Here is a 19,097-nt window from a genome sequence, read left to right as displayed (position 1 = left end):
TGCAATTATGTTAAATTTTCAGGCAAATTTCCTTTAGGTGCCTATATCTCTACGTATCTGTTGTCAAGACTAACAATGGTGGTTGTTTTTTTCTCCACATAGCTGGGCAATTAGGTTAAGTTTATTTTCTGAGATTTTAGAAAGATAATATCTTCATATAAAGAAAGTTTTTTCGGGGATCCCTGGATGGTGCAGCGGTTTGGCGCCTGCCTTTGGCCCAGGGCGCGATCCTGGAGACCCGGGATCAAATCCTATGTCAGGCTCCCGGTGCATGGAGCCTGCTTCTCCCTCTGCCTGTGTCTCTGCCTCTCTCTCTCTCTCTCTCTCTCTCTCTCTGTGACTATCTTAAATAAATAAAAAATTAAAAAAACATTAAAAAAAAAGTTTTTTCAATGAAGTTCACATTTAGGGAAGTTTCTACATTATCAAAGTCTGAAGTGACTTTATATACCTATTTTCACAATAACTGCTGTACTCCCTACCCTTCAAGTTTATCTATATTCGCTTTTGATTATAATTCAGAAATGCTGAACATTATTCATCCCCAAGGACTAAAAAGCAGCTCTGTACATTTTTTTTTTCCAATCTGGTGTGTTCTGCAGAACTGTTTAGAAATTGCTGCCTACTATGCTGTCCTCTCCCTTCCATGGATTCCTTTTAGAATTAAATATTGGCAAAAGGTGGTCATTAATGAATACTATAGATATTAATTATATTGTGCATATTTTTTCACTCTTGGTTAATAAGAAGCTGAGTGCTATCAATAAAGCAGTAAGAATATTAGCTGAGACCCTTAGCATACTTAGATTCCTTTTCCTTCTCAAGGCTTTTGATCTTTAATTCTAAGTCTAATTATACAAGTGCATTTCTTACTCAACCTTGAATTCCTTTCACAAGTAGGTAAGGTATAAATAAATACAAAAATATCCAGTAGCTGGTTTCTCCATTACATTATTTAAAACATAATCTAATCCAGTAGAGGAGCCATCATGGTCCAACTATTCTCTAGTGTCCATAGAAGTCTCTGAAAGTTTACTCTGAAAACATAGTTGATGGATACCCCTCAAATTTTATAGATGAGAAAGGTGAAATCAGAGAAGTTGAGCGATGTCATCAGCTAACGGAGAAAATACAGCGTGCAACGGGTGAATAATAGCTAAGCTATTTGTACAGTATTTTAGCCAACATGTTATGAGCTACAAGTGCCTCTGTGAGCTGAAAAACCCAGCTGTGTTTTCTACTTTCTGCACTACAAGCAATAATAAAGATGAAGTAATTGTAAGTTAGTTAAAACCCTTCAAAGATATTAAAGATGGAAGTTATGTATCCAATTACAAACCCATCCTTCTGTTTCTACAAATAAAGTAAATGAAGCAATGCTGATTACTATATATTAGCATAAGAAAATAGAAGCCCCAAAGAGGTGAGTAGAGAAGTCTCTAAGGAAAAACATTTTAAGTAGTCTGAGTAATATATACACTTCATACCACTTCAGTATAAATTAAAATTTAGGCATTTAGAATATGTATATGCATATCCCTTAAAATGAATATAGCTCAAGGAATTGCAGCTATGAGATTAAATTCTTAAGGAAAAGAAAACGGATGAATGAGGACTATCAGGACATCTAGCAAATTCTTTCAGCATGACATAACATAAAGAATCTTAGTCCAACAGGATGGCTATTCCTACTATGCTTTCTCTCTTTCTCCTGAAAGGAAAAAAAGAGATACTGGACAGGGACAGGGTAACAACCCAAGTATCTAAAATATGGTAGGAAATGCTGTGTATTTTTCTGTATGGAAAAAAATATATAGAAGCCTCTCCGTCTGATAGCTCTAGTTTTCCTAAAAGACTTTGAATTCAGTGGATAAAGTTGAAATAAGAGCAGACGTAAGGAGGAGCCAAAGACACAGCAAAGGCCTTCTAAGTTGCTAGAATTCAGATTGATGCTCTAACAATTATGTCACTCAGAAATAAATACATATCTAGCAAACATGAAATGTTAAGCAGAAAAATAATTGCTTCCACTGAACTTGGCTTCATGATCCTTATACCAAACTAACAATTACAGAGTCCAATTTCAATCCATTTCCTGGATTGCATTTTTATTGCTCCCATTAACCATGAATTTGAGAGGTCATATAAATGGCAGTAACCCAAAGATTCTTTGTTGCTTGGTGAAAGATACGTAGGTGCCTATTAGAGGATTTAAATCTATTGTGTCAAGTATTTTTCCTCTAAGATATTCTTCTTTGTGGAAAGTTTCCTTTTCTTTCTTTCTTTCTTTCTTTTTTTTTTTAATGAGGCCTCCTGGGTACCTCAGATTTGGAGAATATTAAGTAGCCAAGACCTATACACATGAAACAAAGAACAATACTAGGATGTTACACAGCATAAGCTGTTGTGAAAGTATGTATGCAGTTTTGAGTTGAACATAACAGATGGAAGAATTAATACAAAGAAAAGATCATTGTTGATTGGAATTCATCTAAGAAATGGGGTAGGTTGGTCTCAATTTGGATCTTAGAAAAAGTAAGGAAGTACTAAAATGAGTTTTAAGAAAAGGAGGAGATATTTTATTAGTTCAGAGGTGGTATCAGGGACATAAGTAAGAAAGTGCCTGGCATGAGGAAGATACTACAGGGCTCTATGTATGTAGGGTTTGCTGATATGATTGGTAGAGACCACTCTACTGAATTAAAAAGCCCATAGGAGTTCCATAAGAACCTTGACAGCCAGCATGCTAATATCAGTTTGGTAGGCCTTTCTTAATCTTACCTAGTGTTTGTATTACATAAAATTATTATCAGCCTGCATACATTATTGTAAGAAATTATTCCCCAAACTCTTCTTAAGTATCTACTATATGACAAGATATGTAGTTGGCATGAGATCAGAAAAAAAAAATTTGTGCCTGTGCACACAGAATTTATACTCCAGTGGAAAAATTTATCATTAATTTTGATCAGGATTAAGGATGATAATGATAACAAGAAATTATCTTTACTTAGCTTTTTAATTCTAATACTTAAGTTATAAAGACTAAAGTTTTAGAGTATTTCATGTCCTAGTCATTCATTCCTTCATTTATTTTTCATTCATTCACATTTCATTCATGCAACATTTATTAGATGCCTATAATCAAGGTCTTCACAGTTATCAAACATGTTGACTTAACTCAAATTATTATAATTCATTTCATATAAGACATTAGTAGATACCACACAAACACCCTACCAATAATCCCAAAAGAAGTTCCTTTCTTTAAAATATCTATAGCACGTTTTGGCAGAGGTTGTTGCCTCTGATGAAATGTTCTCCCCCTTCCTTCTATCCTTCAAGATTCAGTCCAAATGTCACCACATCCATGAACCCTCTCTTGACTCCTAGGGAACATGTGTCTCATGAATGCCTGTCTTGAGCACACCACCATTTTAGTAAAAGCATATTAATCGTAAGCTTCTGGATAGCATCTTTTTTTTTTTAAAGATTTTATTTATCTATTTATTTATTTATTTATTTATTTATTTATTCATTAGAGACACACACACACACACACACACACACAGAAAGAGAAAGGCAGAGACACAGGCAGAGGGAGAAGCAGGCTCCATGCAGGGAGCCCGATGTGGGACTGGATCCCGGGACTGCAGGATCAGGCCCTGGGCTGAAGGCGGTGCTAAACCGCTGAGCCACCCGGGCTGCACCTGGATAGCATCTTTATTCATATTTCCATTTTAGCAAGTAAAATGATGCCTAAAGCAAGAGGTGCTCAAGAAATGTTCTTGAATGACTATCTTATAATAAATGAGCCTCAGATGCATTGTATATGATTATTATAATCGAGTGCTAATAGCTGGTTGTGGATCTAGCTACACAGGTCTTTTGTTCCTCTAAACATGTCAAGCTCATTACCACTTTCAAGCCACTTTTTGGGATGTCTCCCATACCTTTCCATTTCATACTGCTGGCATTTGCTTTCTCACTTAGAGCAAGCTTCAATTTCAGCTCCTCTGAGAAAACCCTCCTAATCTCCAATCTACAAGAGCATTTCATAACTTTTTTATCACACCCAGTTCTCACTCACTGCAGGGCTTGTATCACTCTCCGCTGTCTTTCTGGTGGACTCTTCATTGCTCCCAGTCAGAATGCAAATTCCCTGAGTGATAATCTCTTGTTAATAGTCACTGCTGTACTCCTAATATCTAGCATAGTGCCTGGTATCTAGTAGGCACTCAAAAAATCCATGCAATTGAACAAAGAATAAATGAGAAATTTGGATCCTCTGGTCCATAAGTGGCAAACCATAGCTCATGGGCCACGTTCCACTTGCTGGTAAGTTTTGTTTGGATCGCTCAATGTTTTCAAAAATATCAAATGATTTGTCAACTTTTAAAAATTAAGAGATTTTACATTTTTCAAAAATTTCAAAATTCAGATTTCTTTTGAAATATTGAAAGAAGTGGAAATCTAGGGCCTATAATCCAAATTGGAAAGTCAGCAGATGTGAGTAATGGCTGCCTACTATGGAAAAGGATCACCAGACTGTCCCAGCCTCACCTGCTCCCCCAGGGCTCATTCACATGCCCTGTCTGACCCTGAAAGTGGTCTGAATTTGGCCCTGACCTCTTCTGCTGAAGCTCTCTTTGTGACCTGTTCTCTACAACACACTCATATGACTCCTATAAACCCTGCCTTCATGGACTTCTCTTACTACTATATCTGGGACTGCATCTTCACAGATAATTTAGCCCCAGAAATTACCTTAATATTTTTGCATTATGACATAGGAAGATTATATAATCAAATACTTAAATGAATTCATTATACACCAGAAGAAAATCTAGGTGAATGTTTAAGAGATCTCACTGGGGCAGGGACGCCTGGGTGGCTCAGTGGTTAAGCGTCTGCCTTCAGCTCAGGTGTGATCCTAGAGTCCTGGGATCAAGTCCCACATCCGGCTCCCTGCATGGAGTCTGCTTCTCCCTCTGCCTATGTCTCTGTCTCTTTCTTTCTCTGTGTCTTTCATGAATAAATAAATAAAACCCTTTTTTAAAAAAAGAGAGATCTCAATGGAGCAGAAGAAACCTATCATTTAAACATTAGAAAGCAATTAATCAGGAAGAAGTAGATATAACTACTATGACTAAGATTTGTTACTGTTAATTAAAATTCATGAACAAAAAAATGAACCCTCTCAGAAGAATGGATAAACACATTTTCAAATAATTCACTCACAAAAAATAGAAATACTAAATAACCTTAAAGAGACTATTTTGGGGCACCTGGATGACTCAGTTGAGTGTCAACTCTTGGTTTCAGCTCAGGTCATGATTTCATCGTCGTGAGATCACCCTGTGTTGGGCTCCATACTCAGTAGGGAGTCTGCTTGAGGTTCTTTTCCTCTGCCCCTTCCCCCACTTACTCCCTCTCTCTCAAAAAAGAAAAAAAAAAAGAGTTCATTTTACAGGTAATCGAAAAAAAAAGTGAATTAAAATGAGGTCTCCTTTTATCTATAATTCATTAATTCATTTAACAGACATTTGTGAAGTGGTCACTATTTCCAAATACTATAAGTTTGGCAAAGATTTTTTGAAATAGTAGCAATTTTAGGATTCAGTAAGATTAGTACCAACACACATTGTGGAAAACAATTTTCTGATATGCATCAAGAACCATAAAATAGTTACTATCCTGTGACCTAGTAATTAAACTTCTTGGAATTTATCCTAGGGAAGTAATCAGTGTAGTAGACAAAGATTAATGTATAAGGATGTTAATCATAGCATAATTTATAATATCAAAAGCATTAGAAACCTAATGTCCAACAATAGGAGTGATTAAATGAATTATGGTACATTCAAATGATGAATGATTATGCAGACATTAAAATTATGTTTTCAAAGACTATTTAGTGACATAGGGAAATTGTCATGAAAAAAATTTAAAAACCTGTATTTTAAAAATAATTTCAGATGGCCAATTAAAGTGATCCATTCTTTCTTGCCTTATGAGCCAGGAGTTAGTTTTGCTTTCCGTAAGCTTGCTAATTAATAGTCCTTTCCATATACATCTCAATTCTGGTAGGTATTAAAATAAAGGGTCTTAAAAAAAATGAAGGGTCTTATATGTTCACTGAAGCATTTTTCACAATAGTCAAGATATGGAAACAATCCAAGTGCCATCATTGGATGATGCATAAAGAAGATGTGGGGTGTGTGTGTGTGTGTGTGTGTGTGTGTGTGTGTGTATAATGGAATATTGCTTAGTTATGAGAAAGAAGGAAATCCTGCTGTTTGCAACAACTCGGATGGACTTTAAGGACATTATGCTAAGTGAAATAAGCCAGAGAAAGACAAATACCATATGATCTTTTATATATGGAATCTAAAAATAGGAAGACAGAGAAACAGAGAGTAGAATGATGGTAACCAGGGGTTAGAGTCTGGGAGAAATGGGGAGATTTCGGTCAAAGGGTATATGCCTCCAGTTATGAGACTAATAAGTTCTGGGGATCTACTGCACAGCATGGTGACTATAGCTAATAATACTGTAATCATATACTTGAGTATTGCCAAGAGAGTACATCTTAAATGTTCTCACCAAAAAGGAAATGATGCAAGGAGATGAAACTAATGCTATGGTGGTGGTGATTTTGCAATATATAAATGTGTGAAATCAACACATTATGACCTTAAACATACACAATATTATGTGTCAATTATATCAATAAAGCTGGGAGAAGATAAAATAAAATGTTTTTCAGAGAGAAAAACAGAAATTGCAAAAAAGCAGTATGTTTAATACATGTTAAACATAATACAAAGTACTGAAGAATGTCCTAGATTGCAGGCAGTTGACTATTCTATGGAAAGACAGGAATAAAGAGAAGGAACAGTACGAAAGCAAAGTATAAAAGAATAAGATCACGGCAGAAAGAGGAGGCAGAGATGTGTAAGGAGAACATGCGGAGGACAGAAAATCAAAAAGGACACATAGCTGAATTTTAAGGAAATGTTCTGCACGCCCTATAGTATTAGAACTTAAGAAATTCCCTTTTTGATGTATTTATAGTTTTATGTAGATCAGACGAGACACTTACAAGAAGCAATATTTGTTTCTTGTAACACCAACCACAGGAAGGGCCAAAAAGGATGTCATGGTAGAAAAAGCAGAACTACCTCACTACCATGAAAAGAATAACAACAAAAATTGAAAGTCTGAGTGCACCAAAATAAACCGTCTGCACAAAAGATGATTATAGTAAAACAAGGAGGAAGTTAAACCTTGGTTTTGGAATTACTGGACTGTGCAAAGGCAGAAGCCAATCTGCATGGTCATCAGCATTCAGGAGACAAATAATTCTCACATTCACAATGAAAGCAGCAGGGTGGGCTTGACCGCACCCTGGGAGCACAGCTATGCGGCTGCTCCTGAAGCCAAGTGCACGACGCCTACCCTCTGCGTTTGTGCTTCGCTGTGGGAGCTGTTTGGACAAGCAATTCATAAGGGACTCAGCAACCATGGTTGGCCTCCCAAGAAACCAAATATAACATGCCGGCCTAGACAAAGCCAAAGGAGCCACTCGTGGAAAGATCAAAAAAGCACAGTTCGGCTCTCTTCTATGAGTGAAAACTGAATTTTTTATATACATAAAAAAGGTGGGAGGAGTCACTCAAGAGAATATATCTAAAAGTAATAAGGTAACAAGGTTCTGTGTCACTCTAAGAAAATAGCTGCTTAACTCCACACTGTCAGTTACATACACCATTCCATACATTTTGCCATTCCTACCTCCTTTTGAGTTCCTACAAGAATGCACATGGACTCGCATTTCATACTTATTCTTACAATTTAATCACAAGGCTTACAGTGTTCGGCAATTCAGAATCCCCTTCTTCCTGATAAGCAATCTGATGTACTCTCTCTTCTTGAAGTGTGGCTTCTTTTATATATTTCTAGATTGTACCATCCCAGCTCTGAAAACTATTGTTTTTTCAACATTTTGGTTTTGCAAAATTAAGAAACCTCTATATTTCCATTCAAGACATTTCACATCCATAATCTTATCTATTTCGGTAAATTGTATACTCTTGTGTTTTTGTTTTTTTTTTTACTACTTCTGAATTCCCACTCCTTGGACTTGGGCAACCCCATAATCATCTGAATCTAATCTAATCTCTCCAAGCACGGTCATAAACTTAAACCCATCAAGATCATTGGCCCTTAGGCCACCTGTGTTTTTAACTTCTTTCATATGTCACATCATTATCTTTCATTCTATGACCAGCACTAGCATTCTTTATCCTCATTCTCCATTCTTCTCAACATCCTCCATAGTCTCTTTTTAGAATCAAAATATTCTTTGCTCTTATACTTAGTCTGCTTAAAAATGAACGGACCTAAAAAGTCTTTTCTTGACCTCGACGTTTTTCCTGTTCCGCATATTGTACTGGTAATCTGAGATTGCATTTTTAAACCTCCTCTTCATGGATGTGGGTGATTGGCTCAAACATTTGCCACTCCACCGATTCCAAGGCTGACTTAGCTGGGCTGGTTATTCATTTCCTGCTGAAAGGCTGCAGGGTCAGGACGTGTTCGTGTAGCTGCTCACTCGTGCAAAAGGGGACAGCCTCCCAAGACAGAGCAGGACTAGCTTTTAGTCAAGAACACATGGGTGGCTGAATTCCCCTACTTCCTTTTCACTAAAATTCTCACTGCTCACTCTAGCCCTCTCTTCCTTGTTGTTTTCCTTCCACAACGCTACAGCTTCTGAAATAACTCCTTGCCCATATACATGCTAGGCCATCAGTTTCTCTCTTCCTCCTAGAAGCCAAATCGACTTTTATTTTCAGCCTGTAATTTTTTTTCTTCCCACTTACATTCGATCTTTAGTCATTCCTTTCCTAGATATGTTGACTCAACTCCTGTCACTTGAGTTTCTCTCTCTAAAACGATACCTTTGGGGTGCCTGGGCGGTTCAGTTGGTTAAGCATGTGCCTTCGGCTCAGGTCATGATCTTAGGGTCCTGGGATGGAACCCCACATCGTAATAGAGCTCCTTGCTCAGTGGGGAGTCTGCTTCTCCCTCTCCCCCTGCCATTTGTGCTCAATCTCTCTCTCTCTCTCTCTCAAATAAATCTTTAAAAAAAACAAATGAAAATAAAATGACACCTTTTCTACCTCCTAAATCTCTGTGTCTACTTCCTCCAACCTGTCTCTCATTCTGGCTTTCAGTTCCTCAATACCTAAAATTCTCTTTTATCTTTCTAGCTATAACCTATCAGCCTTTAATCTGTTTCTGGTCTTATATATGCATTTTGCTATGCAATGAGAGACTCAAAGATCTTCTCAGTAATCAAACTGTATTAAAAAACCAGAGCAGTTTCTTTTGTTAATATATTCTAGAATCGTACTCCTTCCTGGAATCTTTTGTAGAAATCACAATCGCATTTACATACATTACAGTTATACACAGAAGAAGAGAGCAAGAAGTGTCTAAAGAGCAACCTCTTAACACTTTAAACTGATACAGTGTCCATTATATCTCAATAAAACTGGAAAACTAAAAAAGTCAGAATAAATAAATGTACTTTATATCTAATAATGTTCAATTAACTGGTAGCTGTAAGGGGAAGAAGGAAGAGGGAGAAGTGGACAACGTGAGAAAATGACTAGAAAGAAAGGCTGGGAAAGTCTACAACATTATGACTGTAACCCGTAAAAAGGAAGGAGTTACTATGCACAAAAATCAAATTGGCACTGTACATTTAAAATTTTTAACTTCTAAACAAATCTGCATTAGAAGATGCAAATTTATTCATGTTAATAAAATTGAATTCCTCAAACAACACTTAACAAGTGCCTGTTTTCATTAAGTACTATAGAATGGAAATAGGTCCTCTAAAAGGATTTGAAATTTAGCCTCATATTTGCTAGACAGTCAATGGAAACCAATCAGAAGCTGCTGTTTTTAGTTTCTGTATGAAGCATGCCAACCTACAACTCAGAGGCCTGAAGCCATCTGTAAAGGTTCATCCCAATTAGACCAAATGTACCCCCTTACTTCACACTCTATCTTTTCAGTTAGCTTCTCCTCCTCTCTCCTTCAAGCTTCCATTTGCTGCCATGGCTTTCCTATTTCTCAGGCTCTGACCTGGGAGTGTCTCCTTTCTCCTGGTCCAGCAGTTTTTGGTGGCAAGTATCATTTTCTGTGAATCAGCACCTAGCCTAGCTCTAAGAATACACTTGGGTATTGGGGGAGCATTTCCTCCTCCTTGGGCCAGAGCAAGGGGACAGGTGCTGAATAAATGAAGGGACCAGAATTAGAAAATATACCAAGCCATAACACAAAGCACAACTGATAAGATGAGCAATAATATAAGATATAAAATGTGACACCTGATGGGCCAGAATATAGATATTGTGTCCAACGTCTTTTGGGGAAACACCATCATCTCCACCCTCGTCATCCCCATGGTCACATTCCAATCCTTGGTTATAGGCATTCTTCATCACATCCACCTATCAAAAAAAAAAAAAAAAGTTTGAAATGCCACAAATAATAGGCATTTTACATTGTTCACAAGGTAAAAACTGGAACACTTCCTAAGACTTAAAAGTATAAAAGAACTACAAATGAAAATGGCCTTGGAAACCATCTTTATTTACATGAACATGAAAGTATTATCCTACAGTATTTTCTATCTTCCTGGAGAAATTTTTTGCTTTGATGTCTGTTGACAATGCCAAAGTTCCCATGCATTAGGAGACTCTGGAACCTTGATAACCATCCAGGACTTATTAAGCACCCACTAGGTAACAGGGTCAAGTGGTGCTGGACGTCACCCTCTGTGCTGAGGACCCAAATATGACACAGTATGTGTCCTCAGGGAACTTATTATCCGATGAAGAGTCAACACATCAAGAGGTAAACAAAATAGTACTATAGCAGCACTAAGTGTGAAGCACTAAGTGAGCACAGAGCAGGGGCATGAACTCAGGCAAGAGACTGATGATGGGCCAGAGGGAGGAGGGTGGATGATGAGATAAAGGTGTTGGAGGCAGAGGAGATAGTGTTTTCTAAGGACTGTTGTACAGTGCTGTTGTTAAAAGAACAGGTAAGTTGTTGCCCCATTTAATCATAAGAATAGAGAATTTCTTGCTTTTCTTAGCCCACTGCCCTACAGATACAAGGCTCCCAGTAAATATATGTTAAATAAAACTGCATCTTACATTTCTCTTTATCTGCCCTCCTCAACTCCATTTCCTTACTATGAAAGAGAGAGAGTAAAGGAGTACCTCCTATTGGATTGCCCGTGGTACCAACAGTGGTGCTCATAAGACTGGGACTTAGTCATGGGGCCACTGAGTGATATAGTTTGAGTATTATCTCAATGCTTTTGAAACCCAATGCTTTCAAGGAAAAAAAAGAGTAAGAGAGACAGAGACAAACCAAGAAACAGATGGTTATCAGAGGCGAGATGGGTTGGGGGATGAGGTGAAATAGGTGATGGGGATTAAGGAGGGCACTTGTGATGAGCCTTGGGTGATGTATGGAATTGTTGAATTACTATATTGTGTACCTGAAACTAATGTAACACTGTATGTTAATAAGGATGGAATTAAAATGAAAGAAACTCAATGTTTTTAAAACATGCTGAAACTACTTCATGATTTCCATATATGTGAGGAGGAAAATATAACTTCTACAATAAGAAGACACATTAATGGTCTCTATGGAACTCCATCAAGTCTTCATATAATTTCCTTTAGGCCAAGCCTGGTGCAACATTTCCCTGATAGACACAAGTACAAAAGGTACTGGTTTTATTTTTATTGTTCAGAAAGAGGTATAAATATGATTTTTGAGCAGCACATCTTTTTACACCCCTTTCTCATATATTCCAATACACAAACTAAAGCAAACTTATTTTTTTCTGGCAAAAAGAATTTTCAGATAATTTAATAGACTGTGACAATCTGATTAAGAAAAGTACTTAGAGTGGATAAAAACCAATGAAGTAAGGACCCAAATCACACAGACCTTTGCCATCATGGGATCTTCTGAGTTCCCTGGAAAAGTAACCTGGAAAGGTTGTGATATGCCATTATACCCTGGTAGAGCAGTAAAAGCCACTAGACCTTTTTCCTGACATGCATACTATAAACATCCCTTTTAGGATGAACCTTATTAATACAGTTTCAAAAGTTTTCTAAAAAAAATAAAAATAAAAAAACAAAACAAAACAAAAAAAAACACAAAAGTTTTCTTACCAGTTCCCTGGGTCTCATGTTAAAAAGAATTCTTTCCGCATTCTCGCTGTCATGTCTGCTTTCCATAATAGCCAACAAAAGCTTAGAGGCATTGTTCTAGAGACACAGATTGAGTTAATGCACATAGATAGCCTATTTCATGGATTAACGATCCTTGCACTTGTTTCATTTGACATTTCTAGGACCATTTTTTAAAAAACAAGCAAAATTTTAAACTGCTAATTTAAAAAAAATAAACTGCTAATTTTCATTTGGCTAATTAACATTTTAATAGAGTGTTTCACTTCATTGTCAACACAAATAAAAATAATGAATCATGAAAGATATGTTATGAAGAATATTTTAAATATTGGTGAAAGGATGTTTTAAGTAAAAAAATTGACTTTATATGTAATGCATTAAAATATAATACTTTCCATCACTGTTTTCTAAATAGACATTGCCATGATACCATTTTAACAAGACAGTAAGGTGAACCAGAATCGATGTATTTTATAGAAATGGTATATAATTTAAAGAACTTAACACAATTGTTTTTCACATGAAACATGAATACATGTTAGCATATCAAAATTTTAAGTAAATCTGAGCAATAATTACTGAGAATTAATCTATAAAATTTTAGATTCATGAGTTAGAAGTAAATTATAAACTTATTGATAATAGCTTACTGGTCTCTATGGCAGTAGACATGCAACATCTTTACCATCTGGGTTATAGAAGAGTAATATTTTCTATTTTGTTTGATAGAGACTAAAAATAGTTCATGATGTCTTTGATGTTTCCAGTTTGGTTTATAAGTATATATTCTCAAACATTTAACTTGCAGACACCAAAAATGCTTCTGATATAGTTGACTTATAATCCAAAGAATTACAGAAGGTCTTATTACACAAAGCACAATACCCTTAACATTTGGAAAGATATTTCTTTACAGTGTTTTCAATAGCACTGGCTCAGAATTGTGGCAAACAGTGAAATGATAAAAACCACCTGGGAGATATTTCTATAGTGTTTTTGCAATATTTATTTAGAAAGAAATCTCAAGCTCCACACACAATCTTTGATAGGAGCATAAGAGAAGTAAAGTCAAATGGCTTTAAGATGTTTCTCAGTGACTCAAAATTAACATTTTGTAGGATAAAAACATCAACTGAATCAACTGTTTGATGTATGTAGATAATCACCACATAAATATGTTAAATTTGTACAAATTAATTTTAATGGGTATTTTAATACCAAGTTCTAGCCAATTATTTTTTCCTTCAGGAGTGCAGCCTAAATCTATCTTTAAATGACTAATATTAGTAGTAATGATGTCTGACAGTGATGGGTGCAATGTGACTGACTCATCCTGAAAAAAAAAATGTTAGTAATTTATAAGGGAAGTGGCTTTATTTTTTTCTGGTACATTTTCAATTTTTGCAGATTTGTACCAATCCTAAAATCCATTTTTATAATCTAGCATCCCATACAAACATACCTAAAAAAATAATGTTCTAGGATTAGTGGAGAGCTTAAATCCTCAGAGCAATCTGAACTGACCCCACAGAATTCAAAGCTAAAACCTAGGCAACACTAACAGTATTGTCTAATGAACCTCACTTAACAGGCCCAATACATAATAGCTTCAAAATACATCCAATTTCAGAATACCATTGGCAATATCATTTTTTTCCAACCAATCTTTTTACACTACTTTGGAAGAATAGGAATCTTGTAAATGACCTGAAATCTGAGTCAAATTGAAAGTACAAGAGGCTATGTACACTAAGAAATCAAACGTGTGTGTCAGTATTAACAGAAGATTTCTTCCAAAGGAAGTGAGAGATCTTAAAAAAAAAAAAAAAAACCAAACTACCTATTTACAAATTTAACACTGTAAAGTCACAGATCAGTCATGAAATGTAAATTAAAAGTTAAAGGGCAAGACATATGCATGAAAAAATGCATAAACCTTCACAGTAAATAGAGTATATAGAGTTAAGGATACTTAAAACTATAAATGAAATTATAAATGATTAAGTAACTGAATTTAAGGAAGGATGAATGATACAAAATAAACCTTAATTTAGCATTTTGTAATATACATACTCTATAATGTTATGGAGAATTTATAGTTAAAAAGCATTCTACCCATGGACACTCCCTAAAATCTGTCAATAGATATTATTCTGCCTCAGACTGATCATTATATACAAAGCTTCATGGATTGTTTAGAAAACTGCACATGCATTGTTCTTTAAGTAGAAGACTATATTTTATATATTTCAAGTCAAATCCATTCATCTGTTATTTTATATATACCTTGATTTAGCCAACATCACATTTTGAAAAGATATGCATAAATAGTGGTTAGTAACAAATGAAATTTTAAGTAATCCTTTCTCAAAGAATTTTCATTTGAATAGCTAAAAAAAAAAAAATCTATGTAATATTAAGGAATACCCTAACATTTAGTTTTTTACATGGGTCTGGATCTGTAAATAATCTGTATGCCTATATTCTGTTTATTTTTTCTAATACTTTGTTTTAAATTGATGAACCACGGGGCTCCTGGGTAGCTCAGTAGGTTAAGCAGCTGACTCTTGGGTTCAGTTTAGGTCATCGTCTCAGAGTCATGGGATCAAGTCCCAAGCCTGGCTCTGCACTCAGTGGGGATTCTCTCTCTCTCCCTCCCTCTATCTCTACCTCTCCCTTACCTACCATACACGCTGTCTCTCTCTAATTTAAATAAATAAATAAATAAATAAATAAATAAATAAATAAATAAATAAATACTAAATAAATAATAACTCAGTATTTTCCCCCATTAAGTTATATCAGTTAAAAATGAGATTTAAAGGTACAGTCTTTAGACAAATAAAGGATTTAAAAAGCCACAGGCCAAGCCTTCTATATGTTCTTTATTTATTTATAAATTATGATTAAAAATGAATTTAAGATAAAATAAACATTTTTCTAGTAACTCAACCTAAGTTGTCTGGCATAGGCCTAGACTGGCTTCACTAACAAAAGCATGATTCTAGTGAGGAAAAGGACACAAGTTCAATCTATATAAGGATCACCTTCATTCTATTTTATGAATAGAAAGACCCAAGGCTTTTACATATTGCCAATGAAAACAGTGAAAATAAAAATTCATCTTGTCTATGAAAAGAAACATTTCCTGTTAATCTTCACATAAGTAGGAAATACATGCATTCCATTATATATCTAAATCTATATTTAGAAACAAAATTATAAAAATATCATTCTTATTCTTTTTTGCCATATATTTACCTATACAAAGTTTAATTTAATTATATTTGCTAGGGGCACCTGGGTGGCTCAGTTGGTTAAATGTCTGACTCTTGATTTTAACTGAAGTCGTGATCTCAGGGTCATGAGACGGAGCCACCATATGGGCTCTTATGCTCAGCCTGGAGCCTGCTTAAGATTCTCTCTGTCCATCCCTCTGCACCCCCACTTCTACTTGTGTGTGTGCGTTCTCTCTCCAAAAAAAAAAAAATTGCTGTGATATTAGATTGACCTGCCTTTACAGAAAAATTGTATTTAACCAATGATTTTATTTTACCCCTTTAACACTAAACACAGTAATGTAGTCTTTAATAATTCATCTGTATTGATTATCATGTCTTTGGATTTGGGATTTATATAGCCTCTTGTGTATATTCATTATTTCCATTTAAACAAAAAGTTGAAGAAATTTTTTTTAAATGTCATTTTCTTCCTGAACTCTGATAAATGGAACTACTGGGAATTATGTGCATGGCTTAGGTTAAAGTAGCTTCTCAAAGGGAGTGTGAAAATCCCTTATAGTATTTGGCAAAAAATAAGATTCTGATGTAAAAGAAAACAACTTTTAGAAAGAAGAGAGCCATAAAACTAAAATGTAGCCCTTCTTTTACATGGTCTAATTCATGGTGACTTGCTAGATAGAATACTGTAGCCAAGATGAATTAAAAATATATGGCATAATGAATGTTTAACACCTTTTTTCTTCTATATCATAAAAAATATAAAATAAAAACAAAGAGAAGTAGTGAAACAAAGTGGCTACTTAAAAGAACTTTCAGTAAAGTATCCAACTGAACATTACCTCAAAGCTTATTGCACATTTATTAAGGATTTAGTGCACATTGTACTTTCACTATTCCTTTCTGTCAATTCATTAGCTGAATAGATGATAATACCTGGGTTTTTATAAGAGCTACTTGAAGATTCAGAGTCAATTCTGAAAGGAAGTTTTATATAGAAAATGTCACTCCCCCCCCCCGAAAAGTGGATTTACTCTACCTTCAGCTGGAGCACCAGATCCATTCGATATTTACCAAGAGGGTTTATGTCATTTAGAATCAAAGCAATGATGATATCAATCCCATTTGATTCATGAGTAGCAATACATGTCTAGAAAATAAAATGTTCATAAAACAATATTTATTTACAACATAAAAGCACTAGAAATCATCTGCCATAAAATAGCAGTCACCTTAGTTTTTTGACCTTTAAAACATAATTGAGATTTAACTTTGAGATTAAGCCAAGGGTTTAAATTTGACTTATTCTTTCATAACAATTCTTTTAATTGATTAATATTGATTAAATGGCTTTGAATGCAGAGCGCTCAAAGAGACAATGTGTGTAAACAAGTATCTTTTAAAATGAACTATTTTTTATAGAATTTGAAAGAATTTCAAAAATTTAGTTAAATATTCTTTCAAATAATAAATTATAATATGCCCTCCAATAGAGGAGTGCCTTAAATTTAGAACTTTAAGATCTGATCTCCCCTGGCTAGGAGAATATTCCCACTTATGAAAGGAGTGTTCACTGTGTGCCTGAGGCTTGTAAATCAATACTATTGGCAATGATGTAGCGTATCAGTTTAGCCGCTACTTAATGCTAAGTGAGTCACAAACAAAGCTGCTGTACCCGCTGGGTAGGAGCAGACAAGGAATACAAGCACTTTCTGATGTCTTAGGGACATCCATCAATTATGGGGTTTGGGGACAAGTTCTGCAGATTCCTTAAACTGAGCGATTTATAGAGGGACTTCACTTGGGAAGAGTTTATAAAACATCCTGAGAGATAACTATTAGTATTTTGAAGGTTGGGATCTACTGTGCCAAGATCCTGAACTTAATTCATGTATAGAACTTGGAAATCAGGAACTGGTGGGTTGGAATTTGTGGAACTACACATTACAATGCAGCACCCAGTGTCAAGGGGTTTGAAAAATGGAAATGCAGGTGAGTTAAATGAGAAAGAGTAAACTCAAGGTAACTCTGAAATGACTGTTATCTTTCAGAATGGGCTTCACTTCTCCCTTTGCAGAAAAATGGTTTTACTCCCCTGACACAAAAGAAAGGTGTCTTCCATCTATCTTCTACATTTCCTGAGTTGATCATTAAGACACTTGCGAGACTTGGAGGGAATAATTTGCAGATCATTTCTGGAATTTTCTGGCAACATTCTTTTCTCCCACACAGTTTCAGGGGGGAGGTTCAAAGTAAGTATATTTTTAGAGTATGTGGGATTCCTGTTTATTATGATTACTTATTACTGTCTTATTTTATTATTAGTTTTTACTTCTAGAGCTTACCTGACTTATAAATTATTTTCAAAACTCAATTTCATCCTTTTATAAGACCAGAAGTGAGGAATATGTGTTTGATATTACAGATACACATGTTTTTTTACCAACAACAAAACCAAGTCTCCAAATTTGTATTATTTTTCCTTAACTTTAAATCAACAGTTAGGTTTTCTTGTATCATTACCCTAGGAGACTGAAATATAATATAGGAAAATCCAGGTCAAATTCTGCAAACTCCTTTACCAGGTAACATGCAAATTACGGGGGGGGGGGGAGCATCTTCATAACAAATTTTTTATGTCCAGCAATTTTTGAGTTTTTATTCTACATACCTATGTATGCATATGTGTGTACATGTTTATACATATATGTATGCCTATGGCATAATTTGCAATAGAAAAGCAGCATAGTTGTTATTTTTTCACACTTCTTTGTTATGCACTGATGTTTGGTCTCAATGGCTTCTTTATAATGTATGCCCAGAAATGTTTACCACTTGAAAGCTCTTCCTTCCAGAGTGAACCCATGTTTGCAATGGTAGCCCCATAACACTGAAGTGGATGTGAACAGCCAATTAATAAACTCTAGTGTGGCTTCCCTCCCCTTACTAGCTCAAGGGTCTTGTCTCCTACTCCCACAATGTTTCCTGGATATCCAAGAAAATGGAAACAGGCAAACATTCTGGGAGAGAGGTGAAGTTTTACCTTGAAAATGTAATACAGTCAAAAGAGCACTCTATCTGGACTCAATCAAAAATCCTGAATTTTAAAAATGACTCTACAGTTTACTGATTGTGTCACTCTGATACTGTGGAAATCACTTATCTCAGAGTCAGAACCTATTCATCCACAAAATGGGAGCAATGAGACCTATTTCATAATTTTCACAAGTTCACTGTGAGTATAAAGGAGATAATATATATTCTACACTACCGTGGAGTGGAAGAAGCCAAAGGGAGCGTATTCCACAAATCCTGGGAAAGAATCACTAAAGATGAAAGTTAAGCAATGGTGAAGAAACACATTTTATTCTTTTCAGTAGGTCTGATTTTTATCTTGGACATTTTCATGGGAATATTCTTTTACGATGAAATTAAATAAAAATAGGGCATAATATTTGCTAGTCAAGAATTCAGTCTTTGTAGGTTTCGTGAGAACAGTAAAAATATCTGGCAAAGCAAGAAGAAAGATCTTTTAAATGTAGACAAAGCATGGCTCCTT

General features: G+C 35.3%; 1 protein-coding gene across 4 annotated transcripts in view; it reads right to left on the bottom strand.

Moving 5' to 3' along the window:
• Positions 1 to 19,097, bottom strand: part of ITPR2 (inositol 1,4,5-trisphosphate receptor type 2) — a 470,949-nt gene that overhangs the window by 130,142 nt on the left and 321,710 nt on the right. For all 4 annotated transcript variants that reach the window (XM_072798592.1, XM_072798594.1, XM_072798596.1 and 1 more), the window contains 3 exons: positions 16,578 to 16,688; positions 12,279 to 12,374; positions 10,404 to 10,526 (listed from right to left, as the gene is read on the bottom strand). In XM_072798592.1, the coding sequence (XP_072654693.1) occupies positions 10,404 to 10,526; positions 12,279 to 12,374; positions 16,578 to 16,688 (330 nt within the window). The remainder of the gene's footprint in view (positions 1 to 10,403; positions 10,527 to 12,278; positions 12,375 to 16,577; positions 16,689 to 19,097) is intronic.

Source organism: Canis lupus, chromosome 25, assembly GCF_048164855.1.
Source record: "Canis lupus baileyi chromosome 25, mCanLup2.hap1, whole genome shotgun sequence".
In the NCBI taxonomy this organism is placed as follows: Eukaryota; Metazoa; Chordata; class Mammalia; order Carnivora; family Canidae; genus Canis; species Canis lupus.
This window is presented reverse-complemented; position numbering and strand designations above follow the sequence as displayed.